General features: G+C 35.8%; 1 protein-coding gene across 1 annotated transcript in view; it reads right to left on the reverse strand.

Annotated features, from left to right (window-relative positions):
- The window catches only part of Ncapd3 (non-SMC condensin II complex subunit D3), a 61,691-nt gene that overhangs the window by 13,685 nt on the left and 27,021 nt on the right, over positions 1–20,985 (reverse strand). The window contains exons 17-24 of the mRNA XM_026394682.2: positions 14,481–14,672; positions 14,049–14,146; positions 13,778–13,893; positions 11,100–11,207; positions 8,361–8,475; positions 8,171–8,266; positions 6,942–7,180; positions 5,946–6,025 (exon numbers count right to left, since the gene is read on the reverse strand). Coding sequence (XP_026250467.1) covers positions 5,946–6,025; positions 6,942–7,180; positions 8,171–8,266; positions 8,361–8,475; positions 11,100–11,207; positions 13,778–13,893; positions 14,049–14,146; positions 14,481–14,672 — 1,044 coding nt within the window. The remainder of the gene's footprint in view (positions 1–5,945; positions 6,026–6,941; positions 7,181–8,170; positions 8,267–8,360; positions 8,476–11,099; positions 11,208–13,777; positions 13,894–14,048; positions 14,147–14,480; positions 14,673–20,985) is intronic.

The raw sequence follows: 20,985 nt of genomic DNA on the forward strand, positions 1-20,985 counted from the left end.
GCAGGGTAAGTATTCTCACAAAACCTGACTCTTACTGAGATTTGGGATAACCACAAGCTCTGGGCACTCTCCTTTCACCCATGCTTACAAATCTGGCAGAGGCTTCCAATATTCATGTACAATGCTTCATATCTGAGAGATGCTACTGGGATTGCAGCAAAATGAAAGGCAAAATTCTGATGGTTTCCAAAGCCAAATGTAATTTCCCAAAACCCTAACTGTTCACCTAAAAGCCACCTGACCATTTCTGTCTTACTATAATGGTAGGTGAAAGAATGACAAAGCTTTGGGTGTTCTTACGGGCCAACCAGAGACTATGTAGGGCTTTCTGTGGTTTATTTACTGCTGAGACAGTGTTTTAATTTCATTCCAGAGCTCAAATGCTACACAGGAGCATTCCTTAGCTCTCCACTGGAAAGGAGCAAACAAGGACGATCCAGACAGCTTGAGCCTGACCTTGCAAAGCATTAGAACTTTGCAGGCGATTTAACCTTCCCCTAGTGGTGTTCCTTGAGCTAAGGTTCAACACACACATTAACAAGTCAGAGAAAGTGAAGGTTTAAATCAGTCTGTATCCACAACACATACATTAACAAGCCAGAGAAGGTGGTTTAGAAATTATGATGAAAGTAAACCTGACTAAAAATTCTGCTGCAGATAATCACACTTTAACTATTCACCTAGTATACAAGACATAAATATATGAAAACAAAACAACTTAAAGAAGCGACTGTATTTAATAAAAGTAATTCTCTAAAGAGAATCCAATCCACTTAAGTCCAGCTAGAAGCACCAGTTTGATCTAGGCAGTCAGAATACTCTACACAAACTATGTTGTTTAGGAACCCAGATTTGAAAGGTAAAGGTAATCTTTCTCAAAGGACAAGTTTCATATCAGCACAATTCACAATAGCCAAATTATAGAATCAACCCAGATATCTGACAATAGATGAATAGATGAAGAAAATGTGGTGTGTTTGTATGTGTGTAATAATGATTTCCTTTTACAAGGTTAGCCCCCCCACACACACACAATGGAGATTTACTCAGTAATGAAGAATGAAATAACGGCATTTGCTATGATGGATAGAAATGGAGAAAATCATGCTAAGTGAAATAAGGCAGACTCAGAAAATCAAGGGCTGTATGTTTTCTCTCATGTGGAAGCAAGAGCAAAACAAAGGAGAGAATATCAGATATTATGAAGACACCAGGAGGAAAAGAAACAGCAATTTAAGGCTGGGCCAGAGATGTGAAGGACCTACTAGCGAGAGGAGCTTGATTCTGGGTTGAGAGCCAGGAAGAAAAAGGATGGAGGAAAGAACTTGCCTCCAGTTTCCAGTAGAATTCTGGTAGAAATGGGTGGGAGCCCCAGGTTCCACCCTGAGTAGGCACATGCAGACCAGATCAGGAACAGGAGTTCAATAACAGTAGCCTTTGTTGAGCTTCAGAAGGGCATGTGATTTGGGAAGAAATGAGAAAGAAGGCCGATTTTATGTTTTCTACAAGCTGACAATAGAAGTGAATGGACTATATTTCCCCTGTAGCCTTCTTGGGCTCTTTGATCTAGGTTTCAATTCTTAGTAAGAGGATAATGATTTCTTTTTCCAAGGTGAGGCCCACATTTCCCAGCCTCCTAGTATTTTCATTCATTCATTTAATACATGTTCACTTAAGTTTTAAGCTCCCTTTCAGGGTAAGTCCTCTGTTCCTCAGGAAGCCTGTACCATAGTGGGTAAACAGATGTTATGCATGCAATCAGTACAAAGTAAGTTGGCAAAAGTACTCTCAAGAAAAAGAAAGCTGGAAGTGGGTGCAGGAAAGGGAGGGGAGTGAGGACTGGCTATTGGTTAAAACAAATGAACACACTGTTCTACCTGATCCAGCTGATAACATGCAGCCTCCCTGGTTACAGCTCCTATATCTGCCTACTCTGCTCTCTACTTCCTGGTATGTTGTTCCTAGTTTCCTTTTCCATTCCAAACCCCAAAATGAGACTCAAAATGTCTGCAATGCTCATATAAAGAAGTTCATGGGACATTCTAACTTTTCACTTTCCTGACTTCACTGTTTTCAGTGACCCCACATCTTACTCCACATCGCCATTATGCTGCCACATTCTGGACTGTGTCACTCCATGCTACCTTGCCTTTCTAGCTGTGTGATTCCCTTACCTCTTTTGACTTACTGTGCAACTTCACTAAATCCTCTAGAAAGTCAAGTACTTCATTTTTCTTCCAAACTAAGGTATCTTTTCTCTCTTTTCTTTTTCAATGGCACAATACATTAGATAATTTATTTATGTAGCCTTGAACTCTTTGCCCCCTGCCTTTCTGCACTTCTGTTTCAATTGGCCCAATAAACATTCTATTTGCTAAATGGCTATTACCCAATGGTTACTGAGCCACAAGGCCAACATCCATTGGGCAAAGAAAATGTATCACATGATTCTGCAGCTTTGAAATTTGGATTTATAAGACCAATTAAAAATGTCATATTAATTTTGCTCACACCAGAACCTTTATGAAATCAGCTGGATCAGATAAATAAATAAGGTTTGCATTGGTATGTCCATATTGAAAAATTAATATAGTTAATGTAAGTAGAAAAGTCTGGACTTTAACCTAAAAATCAGGAATGAGACTGTTTTAGTCAGCATTTTTGCTGGTATAACCAAAAGACTTAATAAGAACAATTTCAGAAATGTTATTTGGCAATCAAGGTTGCAGAGGTCTCAGTACATAGATGGTCAACTCCATTCCTAGTGGCCTGATGTAAAGCAGAACATCGGAGAGAAGTGTGTGGTAGAGGAAAGCAGCTCAGAACTTGATAATCAGGAAGCAGAGAGAGCATTTTTCACAAGAGACAAAATATATACTCCAAAGGCATGCCTCCAGTGACCCACATCCTCCAGCCATACTTTACCTGCCTGTAGTTACCACCTAGTTAATCCTTATTAGTAGATTAACACATGATAGACCCAACCTGATCTTTTCTTAAAATTGGGAGCCATCTCGCCACAAAGCCATGAAAAGATAATTTTGGCTTTACTATAAATTACTGCAAATTCTGAATCTGCTTGGAATGCCTGCCCGTGCCTTGAACTCACCCATGCCTGGCTCTCTGACCAGATAGCAGCCCTCTCTGAAACTTTAGTGACACCTCATAAATATTGGCCTTCCCTGGCCAGACAACGACCCTCTCTGAGGCTCTAATGGTCCTCATAAATTCTGATGTTAGGGCCAGCAAAAAAATGTAAACTACCATTAGTGTGATGCTTGTCAGAGTTCTGTTATCTGTAACCCCCCTTTGTGTAACTTTTTGGGCTATAAAGCTGGGATGCAGGAAAGCTGGGGTGCTGTCTTGTTCCCGCCGTTTTGGGAGGGAGAGGCAGCCCGGCTGGTTGAAATATTAAGCTTGCTTTAATTTGATTTTAATTGGAGTCAGTGGTCTTTTCTTGCGTCCTGGTCTAACACACACTATTTAGGTTAAGGCGTCATAACCCAAACATTTCACTTCTAAATGTTCCAATATTGTTTCATACATGAGCTTTTGGAAGGTACCTCATAAGTAAATCTATAACAAAGACTAATAACTTAAATAACCGTTAGCAAGTAAGGCATCAACGTTTAGAAGCTGAAAATTCTGGTCCACATTTGAACCATTATTTAAACAAACCCAGAATGCAGAAATAAAATGGAAAGATTTAAGAGGGCAGTATTAAATTCTTAAAAAGGAGCTGATAATCTTACCATAGTATAAGGTATCCTTATCTGGTTTTCTTTCTGATTGATGCTCAGTACCTGTATTCATTGGTTGTGCATATATTTTATGCACTGATCAATGTTCTCTTGGAAAGTAAGCTTAAAAGGACCATATGTAGTATTGGACAACCTAAGGCAGGCACGGTCCCTAAGCCACATGCTTGTTGTTTAAACAGAGAGGGGGAGATGTTGAGAGCCACAGCCAAAGGGGCCCCAGCAAACTTCCAGCTGCCAGCAAACTTCCAGCTGCCGGCTGATGATTGGCTCACAGTGGCCCCAGCAACATCTAGCTGATTGGCTCCTCTGCGGTGATGTTCATTGGGCTGTTTCCCTGCCCTTCAAGCTGCCAGCTGATGATTGGCTCACAGTGGCCCCAGCAACATCTAGCTGATTGGCTCCTCTGCGGTCATGTTCATTGGGCTGTTTCCCTGCCCTTCAGACTACGGAACTGCTCATTGGGGGACTTTGGCTCCGCCCACGCGACCTAGCCAATCGGCCTCAAGAGCAGGAGGATTGTGGGAGGTGGTGGTTGGTGTGTGGAGAGGCTTGTGGAAGCCCGTGGTGGCAGTTGGGCTCTGAGGGTTTTTCCTGAGGAGCTGTTTTGTTTGGCGTTTGTAGTTTTAAAAATAAAGTTTGTTTCTTTTGACAAGTAGCTCCTGAATTGTGCCCAGCCAGACTGCGGCATTTTAATACACATTTATTTTTAACCATTACCTAAAAACATAAAAATTGTATCTATTTACTGGGTACCATGTAATGTTGCAATGCATGTATATATTATATAATGTTTAAATCAGGTAAAACGTATCTATCACCTTTTTTTTTTTTTTACATGCACATATAAAAACTGGCAAAAATGGGGGAAAACAAGGAAATACAAGTTAATCAATCAGTCTTACCTCCCAGACTCATCATCTAAGAGCATTACAACACTTCTAATTATGTCTGCCCCTGGGCTGTGCACTGCACTGTACAAAGACAGCCACTCAAATCAGTGTTGGGAAGCATTAAAAAGGTGGGAAGGAGTGGCATAGCTATTTCATTCCTTTTTCAATTATAATAACAATGAAAAAGAAAAAAAAAAAACTGATAGCCCTAGTTTTTTGCTTCTGGCTCTAGACAGTATTAATTAGACGGTTAACCTTCTGCTACTTTGTTATGTTAAATGTTCCCCCTTTGAAAATTACACCCAAAGCTTTAAAAGGGAGCAGAAATTCTTCTGTGGAACTCAGACTAAATTATTGGTGTCTATATTTAGAACAGAGGAACCCATTATTTTAAGCTATTTTTAGTTAATGAATTCTACAAAGATCTTTTCCCCAATGTGGTGGCTTTTGCCATGGCATTCAACACCCTACTTTTCAATTATAGACTAGCTTTAAAAAGAATTATACATACAACAAGCTAGGGTAGCAAATTCTATCAAGCTCACTTCTCGACCCCTTGAAAATAAATTTTTAAAATGATTCAAGTATAAGAATTAACAATTGGCAAAGTTAACTCCCCACTCCTTTCCAATTCTCAAGAAGCATCCATTTCTAAGGAATCTTTAAATAAATTTTAAATAAACTAAGGAATCTTTAATTAAACTCCAACAGGTGTTTCATGAGGTACATGCTATGGAATGTTTCTTTACATTAATAAAATTATCTTCCTTTTAACAATTTAACCATTTCTAAGGAATCTTGTAATTTGTACACTCTATTTTACATTGTGAAATTGTCTTAATTCCTAGAATTCTTACAGTTTCTGCACTGAAAACAAAGTCCAAATTCTTTATTAAAACTAACATTTTTTGGGGGGAGGGGCTTAGAAATCAACAGTTAAGTCAAAAGTTGATGGCTTCTATCCTATTTTAATGTGACAAAGGCATGTAATGTTCTTTAGTATTCAAGGAGAGCAAATGATGTTAGAAAAGGAAGTCAATGCTGAAATTATTTAGTGGTGAGTCTGAACACATTTAGTTTGTTTTATTTTTGGCTTGTTTTATTTTTGTTTTAACAAAGATCTGTTATATAGTTCAGTATTTTAAAAATCTACCATTTTTTTCCTGATAACTACCAAGAGCTCACTAAATCCTAAATAACTCAACTCTAAGCCAATTTGGAAGAAAAGAAATCTAAGGCATACCAGAAATTAGGTAAACTGTTCAACTGTCTGACATGCGAAGGAAAGATTTACCTGGCAATATCTGGGTGAGAATCTATCAGAGTGCTGACAAATCGAAAGAACAGAGAGCCCTTCCATTTCACAAATTCTTCCTGTACAAAGAGAAACCAGCATATTTCAGGATAAATTTTAACATGTAAACCTTAAATGCATCCAATCACATAGCCACCTGTTGACTTTCCTTTGTATAACATCACATCTGCCAGCTATTATTGGTCTGTCTAGGACATAGGGGCATTCAGAGTATTCACTTCACAACCATCTTGAAATTATACAACATTTGTTAATTCAAAGAAATGTGGAGGAATATGTGGATAGAGCAGCATCAAACTTTCTACTATTTTAGGAAAATGACTCAAAGTACATGGTTTTAATGGGGTGTAGCCACTATTGCCTCTGTGAGGTACAGAATGCATGAAAAAAATGAGCATGTTAAGTATACCAAACTACATACAACTTAGTGAAATGCCTTCTTTTTCAAAATCAAATATCACTTTTTCCTTGTCAAAGGTCAAACACATGTATACAAGAAAATCAAATACTCTTTAGAGGTTTGCAATTCATTAAGTTCTTTTACATGCTGAAATATCACATTGGACTCTAAGCAACACTATGTGATAGCTAGCACAAATTTTATGATCCTTGTTTTACCAAACAATAAGTATGAGAAACATGGACTTGTTTAAGGTTGAGAAGAATAACAGAACTGGAACTATTTTTCTAACAAATATGCTTTTCTCTACCTGCTGTTTATTTGCAAAAGTGAAATTTTACACTGCTTGACAGGGTGTCTAAAAGAACACCCCAAACAAATATTTGCAAATAACTAACAATGTATTTAAAAGGCTGCACTGTACATTAGAAAAGTGACATTCTAAACCTGAGATGAGGTTAATTATTTTTGAATTGTACTACAAAGCTATCATATTTCCTATGTAATTTAATATTCCTTTAAGCCAGAACAGTACTAGAGAGAAAAAAAGACAGTTTAATAACTCTCATACATACCTGCAAAAGGTTGGTAAGTAATATGAGTGTCTGCTTTCGGATAAATGGATCTGAATCCTTCAGGCAGATGGAGATATTAGGAATATACTTGTCTACCATGACAGTGTACCGGATACAAAGATCACACATCACAATGATGACATTGTTTCGAACAGCCACATCTTCAGACACCTCTAGTTCTCGCACAAGGGCTGGGATACTCTTCTTTGCAAGGTCTTCATGCTGTAAACACAGCTTACCTGCCACAGAAGAAATATGTCTTGACTATATTCTATGATTTCCACTCCCCAATACTAGGGAATGAACCCAGGGCCTGGCCTCACTCTACCACTAACCTACACTCCCAGCCATTTTCTATAGTTTTTATTTCATCAAAGTTAAAACATTATGCTCACAATTACAAAAAACAAAAGCAAGAACCAGACAAATCCATCCCAAATATTACAAAGTTTAAAGTACTTTAAGGAAAAATAAGCTCCAACAGGGGTTTCATGAGGTACATGATAAGGAATGTTTCTTTACGTTAATAAAGTCAACATTTGAATTTTGTAGTTATCTTCTCACCTGGATAATGATGGGTAAAATCTTAACAGATGATTTATTTTACCTCTTAATGAGTTTGAAATGTGAACTAGGTAAGTAGGAAAAAATGTCAACTCATATTCCTTCTTCATAATTACAGGAAGGTTGCTGAGTTTTGTTTGTTTTGCGGCCTAGGGAATGTTCTGCTCTTATTAACAATTCTTAGACTTTAACAATAACCAATACCACAAAAAACAAATATCTTATATCTACCGTAAGATATACAATTATACTACAGGAAAAAAAATATCAAATTATAGCACAGAACTGTTTTCAAGATAAACAACAATTGGAGTTGATGGAAAAATATACATATAGTTCATCTGCCAGTTTTGGAAAGTATTAAACAAACCATCTCCTTTTATAAACTGAACTTCAAATTAATCTTTTTATTCCCAGAATGCAGTTTACTAAATGCAGTTCTTGATAAGCAGATTTAATGGTGCTACATTAGGAGTTTAAATAATTATAGGAAGTTATAATTGTAATAAATTCACATAATTCCACTGAAAAACATAAGTCTACTAGAGTGAGTATTTTGAATCTTATAGTCTTGGATAATTACCAACTCAAGGGCTCTCTGTGAGCACTTTTTTATACACATAAGCAGACTACACAAGCTACATTTCCCCACATGTTGTTCTTACCTAAAGTGATGATGGCATGTGCTCTAATCACAGAAGGCATGACCTGAGAGGGGGACTGAATGGCTGGGGCATCACTGGTACCTTGAGATGATGGTACTATAGGAAAGTTTAAAAGCATTTATTGACAGTTCCTCAGCAGTTTACTCAGGCTTAAGAAAGTATGAAACAGAGTATGATTTCAGTGCCTTACAGTGATCCACATCAGCAGAAGAAGCCAGAATGGACTGAATCAGAAGGAACACTCGTTTCTCCACTCTGGCTGGACATAGCTGGGCTATATCTCCCAAGGTAAAAATGTACTTCACCTACAAAGAGAATTGGTTTTGCAGTAAAAATAAGGCAAAAAGAAAATTTACTAGTTAGAGTAACAATGTCAGTGGGATTCTTTTTTTTCCCCAACTACACAAACTTTACTATTTTTTGTTTCAGAAAAACACATGACCACTATAAAAATTTAGTCATATTTAATGAAACAAAAATTAGAGTGACCATATAATTTTATCATATAAAATGATACTTTGTGAGTAAACAGGGATACTATTAATAATTATGTTGCAATAACAGGTATAACACTCATCTATTTATAATCCCACTAAAGATTATCATTGTTTTTGTTCTTTTCAAAATCACATGGCTTTATGTTTGCTTTTCTGATATACTTACCAATCATGCTACTTGGAGTTTGTAATTATAACTTTGAATATGAGCTATACTTTAATGTAAATACATACAAAAATATGCTTAATGTCTATACAAGTAGGCCATTTAAAAATTATCAATGTTATAATTTTTCTCACTCTTCCACATTTAGTAAAAATTTATGTTATTTCGAACCCTTTACTATTATTTACTTGAGTTATGATGAATCCCTTCTATACTCTTGTATACTACTGTATTTCTTTAGGTGTGAATCCAGGCTGAAACAGTACGTAAACCCACTTTACATTTTAAAATATATATCCAAATTGTTCTCTAAGTTTACTGCCTAGACTCCTCCCCAAAGCACAGGGACCTGTTTCCTCAGCCCTTGCTACCCTATGTTTACTAATGGCATTTATCTTAGAGGTCAAATTAACACTTCTCTTTCTTTACCCCACAGATAGAAGAATAACACTAAACAGTAAATGGCAAATAAAAGTAAAAGCTTATTCTAGGGGCTAGGGATGTAGCTCAATGATAGAGCATTAGCCTAGCCATGTATGAGGCCCTGGATTTCATTCCCAGCACTGAAAAAACAAACAATACATATAAGCTTATGCTAGAGATAAGTGTGGGGGCACATACACCTACAGTCCTAGATACTTGGTTGGGTGAGGTTAGAGGATCACTTGAGCCTAGGAGTTGATACTGGTCTGGGCAACATAGCAAGATCCCATCTTAGAACAACAACAACAAAGAATCAAAGCAAAACAAAGCAAAACAAACAAAAAACCTCAAAATGCTTATTCTAGGGTAGGAAAACCAATAGTAAATGTAGTTGGTTTTAGAGAATATCGAATACACAGTTATCTTAAACTTAGTGGATTAAAAAATAATTAAGCTCCATTTAAAGAAGTATGAATTAAACAATGTATATAGGACAAAACTTCACTCTATGTTTTGACTAATGGATAGATTTTAGTGATATATTTAATAGTTGAAAAAATCTTAGGGGATTAACTCACTGATCATAAAAAGCATTTTTCTTCTTGTAGGCAATGGCTCTGCTCAAACAATTGAGAAAAGCAAGACTATCTAAAATCCTGGGTCAACTCTGAACTATACATCATGGCTCACATACCTAGGTGTCCAAATCCCGGTAATGATACTGTTCATTAATGAACATAAACGTACTAGTGCCTCAGGTACAACAGCTTTCTCTCTTACAAATCTAAATTTGGTCTATAATCACTAACACTTAAAAGAGTGAAATGAGTAAAGTAAAAACTGAACACAGAAAAGAGATGCACTTCTAATTTAAATAGATGGGAAAAATAGTTAAAGATGATGGTTTGTACCAAAGGGCATCAAAAACCATTTCCTTTATTGGATAGCGTCAGATGCTGGAAATAGAATTATAACAAAACCTATTTTGTTAACAGCCCACTGGCTTGACATGTCCTGACTCACAGGAATCATTTTCATGGAAACAGTTTCTAAAGTAGGAGTACCACAAAATACAACCTTGTTCCTCCAAGGTCATTTGTAAAATCTTTCCTTATATTTTTAGACATTGTAAGGACTGTTAGGAGTCGCCCGGCTCCAAAGACTAACTTCCCCATCCCCCGAGAAGAGCTGTCCAATGGTGAGCCCTGCTGGCTCACATGATCCTTACCCACCAATCAGACTAGCCCTGCTGCCTCACATGATCCTTACCCCCTAATCAGAAAGCATCCCATGCCAACTGTCAAACTGTTAAACTGTCATAACTGTCAAACCACCACTGGCTCTATAAATATGCAGAGCTGTTCCTCAAAAAACGGGCATTTTCTCCGATAGTGAGCCTTGTTCATTCTTTCAATGACTAGAACCTATTTCCCCATTTCTATACTCCAATGTTCAAATAGCTCAGAAGTTATAATTCTTTTAAAAAGAAAATAAACAAAAGACTAAGGCATATGCTATTGTTTTCTTACCTTATTATTTCTAAGTTGAACTCTACCAAAATTATAACACACATTGTGATTTTCCTATTGGAATCAGGTTTCTCATAAACTCTTAACTGGATGAAGTATTCCATCAAGTTTCCCCCCAAATATTAAGTATATGAGATAAAAATAGATGGATTATTCATAAATATTTCTTCTTGAAAAAGAGTGAAGCTCTAGGCTACAACAGCCCTTTTCTTTTTTAATTGTATCTGAAGTACACATGTAAATTCATCCTCAAAAAAATCCCTGCTGATAAAAAAAAGAAGAGGAAAGAATGGTTAGGAAAAGCAGCTGCTTACCAACAGGTCTTCATCCATGTTCCCTGCCCCATCCTCCTTCAGAACAATGTTGGAGAGGTGGTACTCGCAGGTAGAGAGCACATTCCCACACACCTGCTTCAGTAGTTCCTGTGGCAAGTCACAGATCAGCTCTAAAGGATCCCATTCATCTCCCAGACAACCCACCAACCCCGGGTTCTCAGAGTAGCCTCTAGGATCTTCAAATGCATGAAAAACTCCAACCATTGTTCATGTGCAATCTTTACCCTGATTTATCCAAAAATACAATGACACAATTTAAGCAATCTGGCCATGAGAATTGGCTAAGTGAAATTTTCAAAGAACAGTCTATATATCAAGTTTCTCTCTACATTTTCCCTACAACAGCAAAAGGCAAATATTTGGGAATATCTAGTGGCTTCATTTGTATTACATCTTTAACAGCAATTACAATTCTTCTAGCATATGCAGGTGGCAAATTAAGTACTGTTAAGTGAACACTTCTATAGTGCACACTTTTAAAGATATACACAAAAAGGACAGTTGCTATTCTTCTGAAACTTATTAATTAGGAACAAGTTTTCTGTGTTCTTTTCTGTTTATAATAACCTCCAGAGGTCACTGCTAGTACATATCATATACTTCCAGAGGTCACTGCTAGTACATACTCGGTGCTAAGAGCATGAAAGAATTCTACAATTCATTTTCTCTGGGAGACTGTTCCTAGAGAACAGCTAAGGCTGAACTAAGTGCCTCCACCCCAGGACTTCATGTCACTTGATGTATACTTTTATTTTGGAAGTAACTGTTTTATACTGAAATTATGTGTCTGGGATATGTCTCTCCCACTGCACTATAGGTACTTAAGAAAAGACTCTGTTTTAACCATCATCTAGTACATAGAAGAACTAACACAACATGGTACTCAATGTTTGCAAAGTTGCAGGAAAATCATTGTTATGCATAAAATGCTTTTGAATTTGACTTGGCCTCAAATGTTTCAAAACTATTATCTTTACTACCTTTAAAAGAACTGCATCTAAGATTTTAATAAGACTGGACAATCTGGATCACTATGTTGACCAAAAAGAGCTTTATCTTGATGAAGAGACAAAGACCTCAAGATTTTTTATAGCTCCCAATATCCCACTGTGCAGATAGTTCATTTTTCAGTTAGCACTGGTAAAAGAAACACTGGGAAAGTATCAAAGACATGAGTTATAGTCATAGCTCTACCATCAGTAAGCTGTGTGCCACTGAAAACTGCAGGATCACAGTCATATCTGCCATAATTTCCCCCTCATCATTCTCTCCTTATTCTTTCCAGAAACACCAAAGCACCAACTACATTTTTAAATGCTATTCAAATGTGTTCTTTCCAATGTTTCTTATTTAAAAGCTTTTCATACAATTTCTTTGTTTTTCAGATAACAGGTTAGAAAAATAATAATTCAAGTATCCCTTTTAATAATATAATTGTTGAAAGCCAGACACTAGACAAACACCAGATACTATTTACATAAGAAACAGCTCAAGATTTTTTTTTTTTAAGCTAAGTGCATTCCAATCACTTTTAAGGTCACAAGCAAAAATATCACAGTACATTGGTGTATTAGATTTGTTATTATAAGTAGGAAATGTAGCATTAATTATGGACTTTCTCATAAGACCTTATACAAGAAAAGAAAGAAAAGAAAGCATAGGAAGGTAGCTCAGATAAAGAAAGCAGTTTTCTGAAAAACTTAGATACACTTCAGAAATTATTTAAATTAACTTATAACTTTCATAATCATTATTAATAGTCCTCATCTCTAAATGTTTTTATTACAAATAGCACTGTTTAGGAGTATACCTCATGATAAAAGCAGAAGACTTAGCAGCGCTAGAGGCATAGTTCATTGGTAAGAGCAGTTGCCTAGCATACTGAAGGTGCTGGGTTCCAAAAAGAAAAAAGGTACGCTTATGATTTATTAGAGATTTTTTTAAATATTTATTTTTTAGTTTTAGGTGGACACAATATTTTTATGTTATGCTGAGAACTGAACCCAGTGCCTCACATGCTAGGTGAGCATGCTACCATTTGAGCCACATCCCCAGTCTCTTATTAGAGATATTAATATGGATGCCTTTAAGGGGTCAAAGTAACTCTCCACCTTACATAAATCACTGATTTGGAATTTATGACTATGCACCATTAGGTATAGGCTGTAGGAAACTTCAGCGACAAGATAAAGCAAATAATATTTGAGTAATGTAACCCTATAGTAACAGGACACTCATTTTCCAAGATTATAACTTACCAAAAGATACTATCTGATGAGATAGAAAACTATACATTAAATGTTCTTGAAATAAGAGTCTATGCTATAACTTGTTCTTGAAATAAGAGTCTACTCTATAACTTATAACAAGATAATCTTGCAAAATTCTCATCAGGAAATAAATGTTAAGCAACAGCATGTATTACTAAAAGATACTTGTATCTGGAGCCAAGGAGAGAATCATGTCTTGATTAGTCTATGTTCTTGGGGAAAGTCAGCTGCTAGTCACATAAGCACTGCTTTGTTGTACCAAAAGCTACTGGGGATTACACATCCTTAGTGTCCCATATTTATAGAGCCACTCTTCGAACTTCAAAACAAACAGTAATAGGTCCAAATACAAATAAGTTGAAAACAGAGCAATGTGTAACGTCATACCTGTTCCTCCACTGGTGTCTTTGCAGATGCTCTACAAAGTCTTTGCAAAGTGTCAACAGCTGAACTGATCAGCTCTAGGGACCACTGAAATCCATTCAGCTTACACTTGACAACATCTAAGAAGGAGAACCAAATCCTACAAGTTAAACTGGTTAAAAAAACAAAATTTACACACACACACACACACACACACACACAATAAATAAATTAATTAATTAAATAAATTGAAGTTAATAGCACCAACAAGAAAGATTATCTAATAGACACTCACCAATCACCTTGTCCCGGATGCTCGTAGGAAGATGCTTAGCAATATGCCCAATGACACACAGAATATGTCCTAAGGTATTTGAATTGGGATTCTGCTGACTAGAGGAAGGGTAGGGGAAATACCAAGATAGAACCAAATTAACCATTGTGCTGTCATCTAAATATATTTTCTTTTCTATCATTAATACTAGAGGAAGTAAGGTAGATACATGGCTTAAAAGATCATGCTGTAGTTACCTGTAGGCACTTACTGAACTTAGGGAGAAGGTAAACTGCTTAAAAGTGAGTTTCATTTTGTTTGTTTTATGCCAAGGTTTAAAGAAAATATTTCTATATTCAAAAAGTTATTATTATGAAAGAGCCCACTTTCCTAATGCATGAGTTTGTAAGAACCTTCAATTTCCACCACTGTCTACATTGTAAACATTCGAACCTGCTGATTTTCTCCCAGGACTGTATTATTTTGGTGTAGTCCAGCTTGGTTGATGAGCAAGCAATTTTGGAAAGCAGCATCCAGGCTGGTGCAGAATGTTCTGTGCCAGTGTGAGATATCATATTGTTTATAAAAGTGGATGTGAATTTATCTTTTTTGGACCAGATATAAAAAGCCTTATTTAGATAGCGGCTGGAAAACAAAAACAAAAAGGAAAGCAGAATTGTAACTATAAATAAACAAAACTGTTTAGATCAATCCCTCACTGAAAGGGTAGCAATATCTGCTGTTCTAGGATTCCACTGCCACATAAAGCATCCATGTAGATGGTCTAGCTAGTAGTATATCTGATAACAAATTTTGTTTTTCTTATAGAATAAGTTGTATTTGCTTTTCTCCCTTACAAAATAGTTATTTTCAAATGAATAAAATTTCATAATTGAGACCCTTCTTATCCTCATTCCATCCACAAATTCCATACAAACCTAAAGGATAGGTTACCATAATGGATATATCCAGAATTTATAGCTATAGTGATAAAAACATAGAAATACTATCCTTTTGTTTTTTCCACTGGAAGGATTGAAAGAAACCACATCCTAGCATTTAAATATGATTATAGTAAAAGAGGTAAAATCTCAATTCACAATAGCTACATTGTGGAACCAACCTAGATACCCTTCTGTTGATGAATGGATAAAGAAACTGTGGTGTATATACACAATGGAATATTACCCAGCATTAAGAGAATAAAATCTTGGAATTTGCAGGTAAATAAATGGAGTTAGAGAATATAATGCTAAGTGAAGTAAGCCAATCCCCAAAAACCACATGCCGAATTTTTTCTCTGATATAAGGATGCTGATTTGTAATGGGGATGGGTGGCAGCATGGGAGGAATAGATGAACTTTAGATAGGACAAAGGGGAGGGAGTGTGAGGAAGGGGGCATGAGGATAGGAAAGATAGTGGAATGAGACATCATTTCTCTAAGTACATGTATGAAAACACAAATGTGTGACTCTACTTTGTATACAACCAGAGACATGAAAAATTGTGCTCTATATGAATTGAATTGCATTTTGCTGTCTATATAACAAATTAGAATAAGTAAAATTTTAAAAAAGAGGTAAAATCTGCTGTAACCTATTAATACTACTCAGAAACAGATTTTGAAAACTTTAAGCATAAAATTAAAAATGCTTCTGGAGGCTGAAGCTGTAGCTCAGTGGTAGAACCCTTGCCTAGGGTGCATGAGGCACTGAGTTTGATCCTCTGTACCACATAAATATAAACAAATAAAATTAAAGTATAAAAAATACAATAACACTATTTTTAAAAAGGTGATTATAAAGATCACCTCATAAAAATGCTTCTGATGTATTAAAGTATTCATATTATATCACTATTATTTTTAAGCAGTCTCTTATTTTACTTCTTACCACAGTACTGAGACCCTGACTCATGAGACAAAGCCATGTTTTATATATTAAGCAAGAGAAAAACATGCTTCTTCCTCCAATTAATTTTTCCTTAGACTGCTGGAGCACACACACATGAGATTAATTAGACTTCTTTATTAAATATTTTTTAAAAGAAAATTCTCAAAGCATACAGTCAAGATAGATGTACAATATATTAACAAACATATCTATTATCACAGAAAGTATATTAATATATTATACTTACTGTGATAATAGATATGTTTGTTTTGTACATAAATGAATGGTTTTATTAATAAATTAACTATTGTTTAAAATATATTTCCAAATCAAGAGTTTTACTACCCATAGCTCACAATATTTATGCTAACACCACATGATCTATGCAATCAACAAATATTTTAAAATTCGTTTACCCTAAGTACATGTATGAAAACATGAATGGTGTGACTCTACTTTGTGTACAACCAGAGACGTGAAAAATTGTGCTCCGTTTGTGCAATATGAATTGAATTGCATTCTGCTGTCACATAACAAATCAGAAGAAATAAAATTTAAAGAAGAGGTAAAATCTGCTGTAACCTATTAATATCACTTAGAAACATTTCAAAACCCTTAAACATAAAATTAAAAATGCTTCTGGAGGCTGGGTCTGGTTTACTATATTAAGTGGTTTTACTATAAGGCAACCAACAGAATGAGGAAAAAATTCTCTGAACTTCCTTGAAGTCTCAAATCTGGTTCCTCTGACAACTCACTCCCTTATATGTGAAGTACTTCTCATCTCACTCCTCAGCCACACCCCCAAGTCAATCATAGACAGTACCCATCTAGTTAGAATGAGAAACAATAACAACAAAACAACAGAATGAGATTCAATAAATGCTAACCAAAAAGCACCAATGACTGTCTCCTAATGTCAAAATCAATAGTCAGTAAACTTATTCTGTTTTATTTGGTATATCTTAGAGGTATAAACTGTTATTAGTCACCCTTATTACTCTGCTCTACCTAGTGGATCACTTTTATTTCCCTTCTCTAATCTCTTTCATTCTAATCACTTTAATTGCTGATTTTGAAAAGCTCTATTCCTAGTCCTGTTTTCTCTTACCTACAAGCTTATTCTATGGATCTCATTCATTACAATGAACTCCCCTCTCACATGTGATCAAGCATCCAAGACTACATTCAAAATTGGACTCCCATCTCCAGCCCTCCTCCTGGTCCCCACCTGACCTTTCTTTCTATATCTCAAGTCAATGGCACCTGAAACAGTCATTTTCCTTAGTGAATTTGTGGAGCCTTCAGACCTCTTAGGCCTTTGCATTGCTATTTCCTACCTGGAAATCCTTAGTTGCCTGATTAATTCCTACATGTTCCCCAATATTTAGCTCATGCTACCACTCCTAGGAAGCTATCTGCTATGACTTGCATAAGGTTTGAATGTGCCCCCCAGAATTCATAGGAAGCTTAGTCCTCACCATGGAGGTATTAAAGGTAGTGGAACTTTTACCACAGAAGTAAGGTAATGAGGTCATTTATCTCTGAACTTCCTTCCTCCTACTTTATTTATTTTATTTGTGCAGGGAATCAAACCAAGGGTGTTAAGCAGAACAGGCAATCACTGTAACTCTGAGTTACATCTCTGGCCCTCCTCCTACTCTATGAAGTTCAACCCTTCAAATACTATTCTTTTTCCAGAAGCTTTCTTTACTACATATCATCCATCTTTCATTTACCCTCAATAGTTTTTCTGCCTTTCACCTGTGTTTCTCACCTGTGATCTCAAATATCCATAGGCTATTTTCCATATCTGAAAATGAAAACAAAGCCTGTGGAGGATGCTGTCATACTCTCAAATTGTATAGTACACCTCAACTGCACATGTTAAAATGTGTTACAGAACAGATGAAATGTAAGTAACTCAGACCAGGGGAGTCAGGTAAGACTGCCAGAGGGAAGTAAAGAAAATCTTGAAGAACAAGTAAGAGCAAACAAAGGAGGAAAGGCTGTCCTTTTAGGGACAGAGAATACCATGCTGAAAGTGTGGTGTTCAAAAAGGCAAGAAGGTGTGGGGAATAGGCTGGGATTGTTAGGACATAAAACCCATGTGGGGAAAGATGAGGGATGCAAGAAGTGCTATAATTGAGGACATCTTATGAAGCTCTCTGAAGAAATTATGCATGCAGAAAGGTCACTCTGGGTAGAGTGCAAAATGACAAAGGACAGCCTGCCCAGAAGGGCTGCAGCATTCAGGGGAGGAAGGAATACATTCTTGGGATGGCAAATGTTGAGAAACAATGCTAGATCATCCTCTAAACAAGTCTAGACAATTTATACTCTAACCAAAGATGTAAAAATGTCCATTTTTCTCAGATTCTTTTCAAGTCTCACATTTTGAGAACATAAAATTTATTTTAATTTTAACTCCTCTGAGTGTTAAAAAGTTTAATATCAGATTCAATATGCTTCTGTTTGTTTTTCATTTCTGTTTCAACTTTTGCAAAATGTATTTAAAGAGAATGTATCATTTCTTTATTAGGAGATCATGCTTATTGATTTATAAGTATTATTAGTAGATACAGGACATCATCCTTTATCAAATGTTATACTTTTTCCAATTTGTTCTTTGTGTTTTAATTTCATTTATGGTGCCATCTTAGCCTGTTTTTTTTTTTTTTGTTGTTGTTGTTATAATGTAATACCTGAGATTGAGTAATTTATAAAGAATACCAATTTATTGCTTATAGTTCTAGAGGTTGGGAAGTCTGGGGATAAAGCAGCAGCAGTTTCAGCAACCACTGAGGTCATTCTCTGTCGCCAGGTGGTGCCTTGCATGCTGTGTTCTCCCAAAAGGGTGGTGTGTATATCTGGATGCGTGAAGAGGCAAGAAAAAAAGTCCATTCCTGAAAGCCCTTTTGATAACCTGTTAAAGGTCCTACCTCCAGACACTGCTATTAAATTTCAACATGCGCTTTGGAGGGACCATTCAATCATAGCAGGTATTGACAATAACTATTCAAATAGGTATTCACTGAGGTGCTATAATGTACCAGGCAAGGTGTTGCTTAGGCTTAGTGCTGAGAAGATTTAACCTGTTCCCTTTAGAACTAGGTACAGAATTGTGTTCCTTTGAAATTTTTATGTTAAAATTCTAACCCCTATAACCTCAGAATGTGATTGTATTTGAATATAGGGCCTATAAAGAAGTGATGAAGTTAAAATGAGGCCATTAGAGTGGGCTGTGATCCAATGTAACAGTTGTCCTTATAAGAGAAAATCTGGACTCACAACGAGATACTAGGGATATGCACGCACAGAGGAAAGATAGGCAGCACAGATGTGGCTATCTGTAGGCCAAGGTGAGATCTCAAGAGTAACAAAAGCTGCCAGAACCTTCACCTTGGACCTCTAGTCTCCAGAACTTGAGAAAATATATTTCTGTTATTCAAGAAATATATTCTGTGGTATTTTGTAATGGCAACCATAGCAAATTAATATAGGGGACTATATCAATGAAAACTTTAAATAAAAAACAAGTATGAAGAACTATACTGTTTTATAAAAATAGTAATATATTCTAAACATTTTAGAAATTTATATGACTGTAATTTTACCACCCATTTCACTGATAATACTATTTATCTGTGTCTTCTCTTTACTCTTGGCAAATCTCAATAGAAGTTTGTCCTTTCCATTAAACTTTCTGAAGACTTGGTTTTTCTTTGTACAGTAATATCTGCTCTTATTTTTTTGGTATTTTTCTTCAAGCTTACTCAGTTACTTTTTCTAATTTAAGGTAAACATATAGGTGGTTAATTTTCAGTCTGTGCTTCCCCTCCACCCCTTTTTTTGGTATTAGGGATTTAACCCAGGGGTGCTTTCCCACTTAGCCACATTCCCTTTTTATTTTTTGATACAGTTTTTCACTAAGTTGCTGAGGTTGGCCTCAAACTTGCAATCCTCCTGCTACAGCCTCCCAAGCTGCACCACCACACCTGGCCAGTCTGTTACCTTTTCTAAATATTTAACATTATACATTTCTTTCTAAGTACCCCATTATATGATTCTTCAAGTTTTTCTGTATATACAGTTTCAAAACTAATTCACTGGTCTCTGACCGTGGAAATGTTTAAATGTTTTGTTTGTGGCTTTTTAACCCTTACTATTAATGCTCAGAGAATATTATCTGATCCATATGAATTGGTTGGTAATTTTTGATATTGGCCTTAGGAAGGTAGTACATGATCAATTTTTATAATTTTTCTAGCATGCAACAGTATATGAGTACATAAGACATACCAAAAATACAAAGCAGACTTCGCCCAACCAGTGAAGTTATCAGATGCATAAATCTAAAGTCATTATGCCTAGCATAAGCAAGAAAGCAAAATACAAGATTGGCAGTTTCAACAGAAAACTGAAAACTGTAACAAAATAAAAATTCTAGAAATAAAAAATGCAATAATAATTCAGTAAAAAGATTTAATAGTGGAATATTCCAAGCCATATGAATAAAGCCTGGAATAAATAAATAATATCAAAGAACTATACAAGGACAAGGGGAGAACAACACAAGACTTACTCTACTATAGAGAACCAACAGAGCCACAATAATTAAATCTGTGATACCAAAAGGGAAACAGATATACAAAAAAGGAGTAAAACAGAACTAGAATTAAGAACAACCTATTTGGGTTTAATCTCTACCAACAAAAAAAAAAAAAAAGAAGTAGTAGTAAAGAGTAAAAAGGTAAACCATAGAGTGGGAGAAGACATGTGCAATATATAAGCTTGTATACTGAAAATGTAATGAACACTTTCAGATGAATAAGCAAAAGAGTAACAATCCAATAAAAACTAAGACAAGAGACCTTAACAGGTAATTCACAAATATGAATGTTTAAGTGGTAATCCACATGAAAAAAGACTCAATCTCATTAGTCAACATGGAGTATAAACTGAAGACAATGAAATACCGATTTCACTCACCAAAAGAAAAAAAAATTCAAAATACTGTTTGAGACACAGAACAACTGAAATACCTTAATAGTAAAAATGTAAA

The sequence above is a fragment of the Urocitellus parryii genome, chromosome 4 (assembly GCF_045843805.1).
Source record: "Urocitellus parryii isolate mUroPar1 chromosome 4, mUroPar1.hap1, whole genome shotgun sequence".
Taxonomy (NCBI): Eukaryota; Metazoa; Chordata; class Mammalia; order Rodentia; family Sciuridae; genus Urocitellus; species Urocitellus parryii.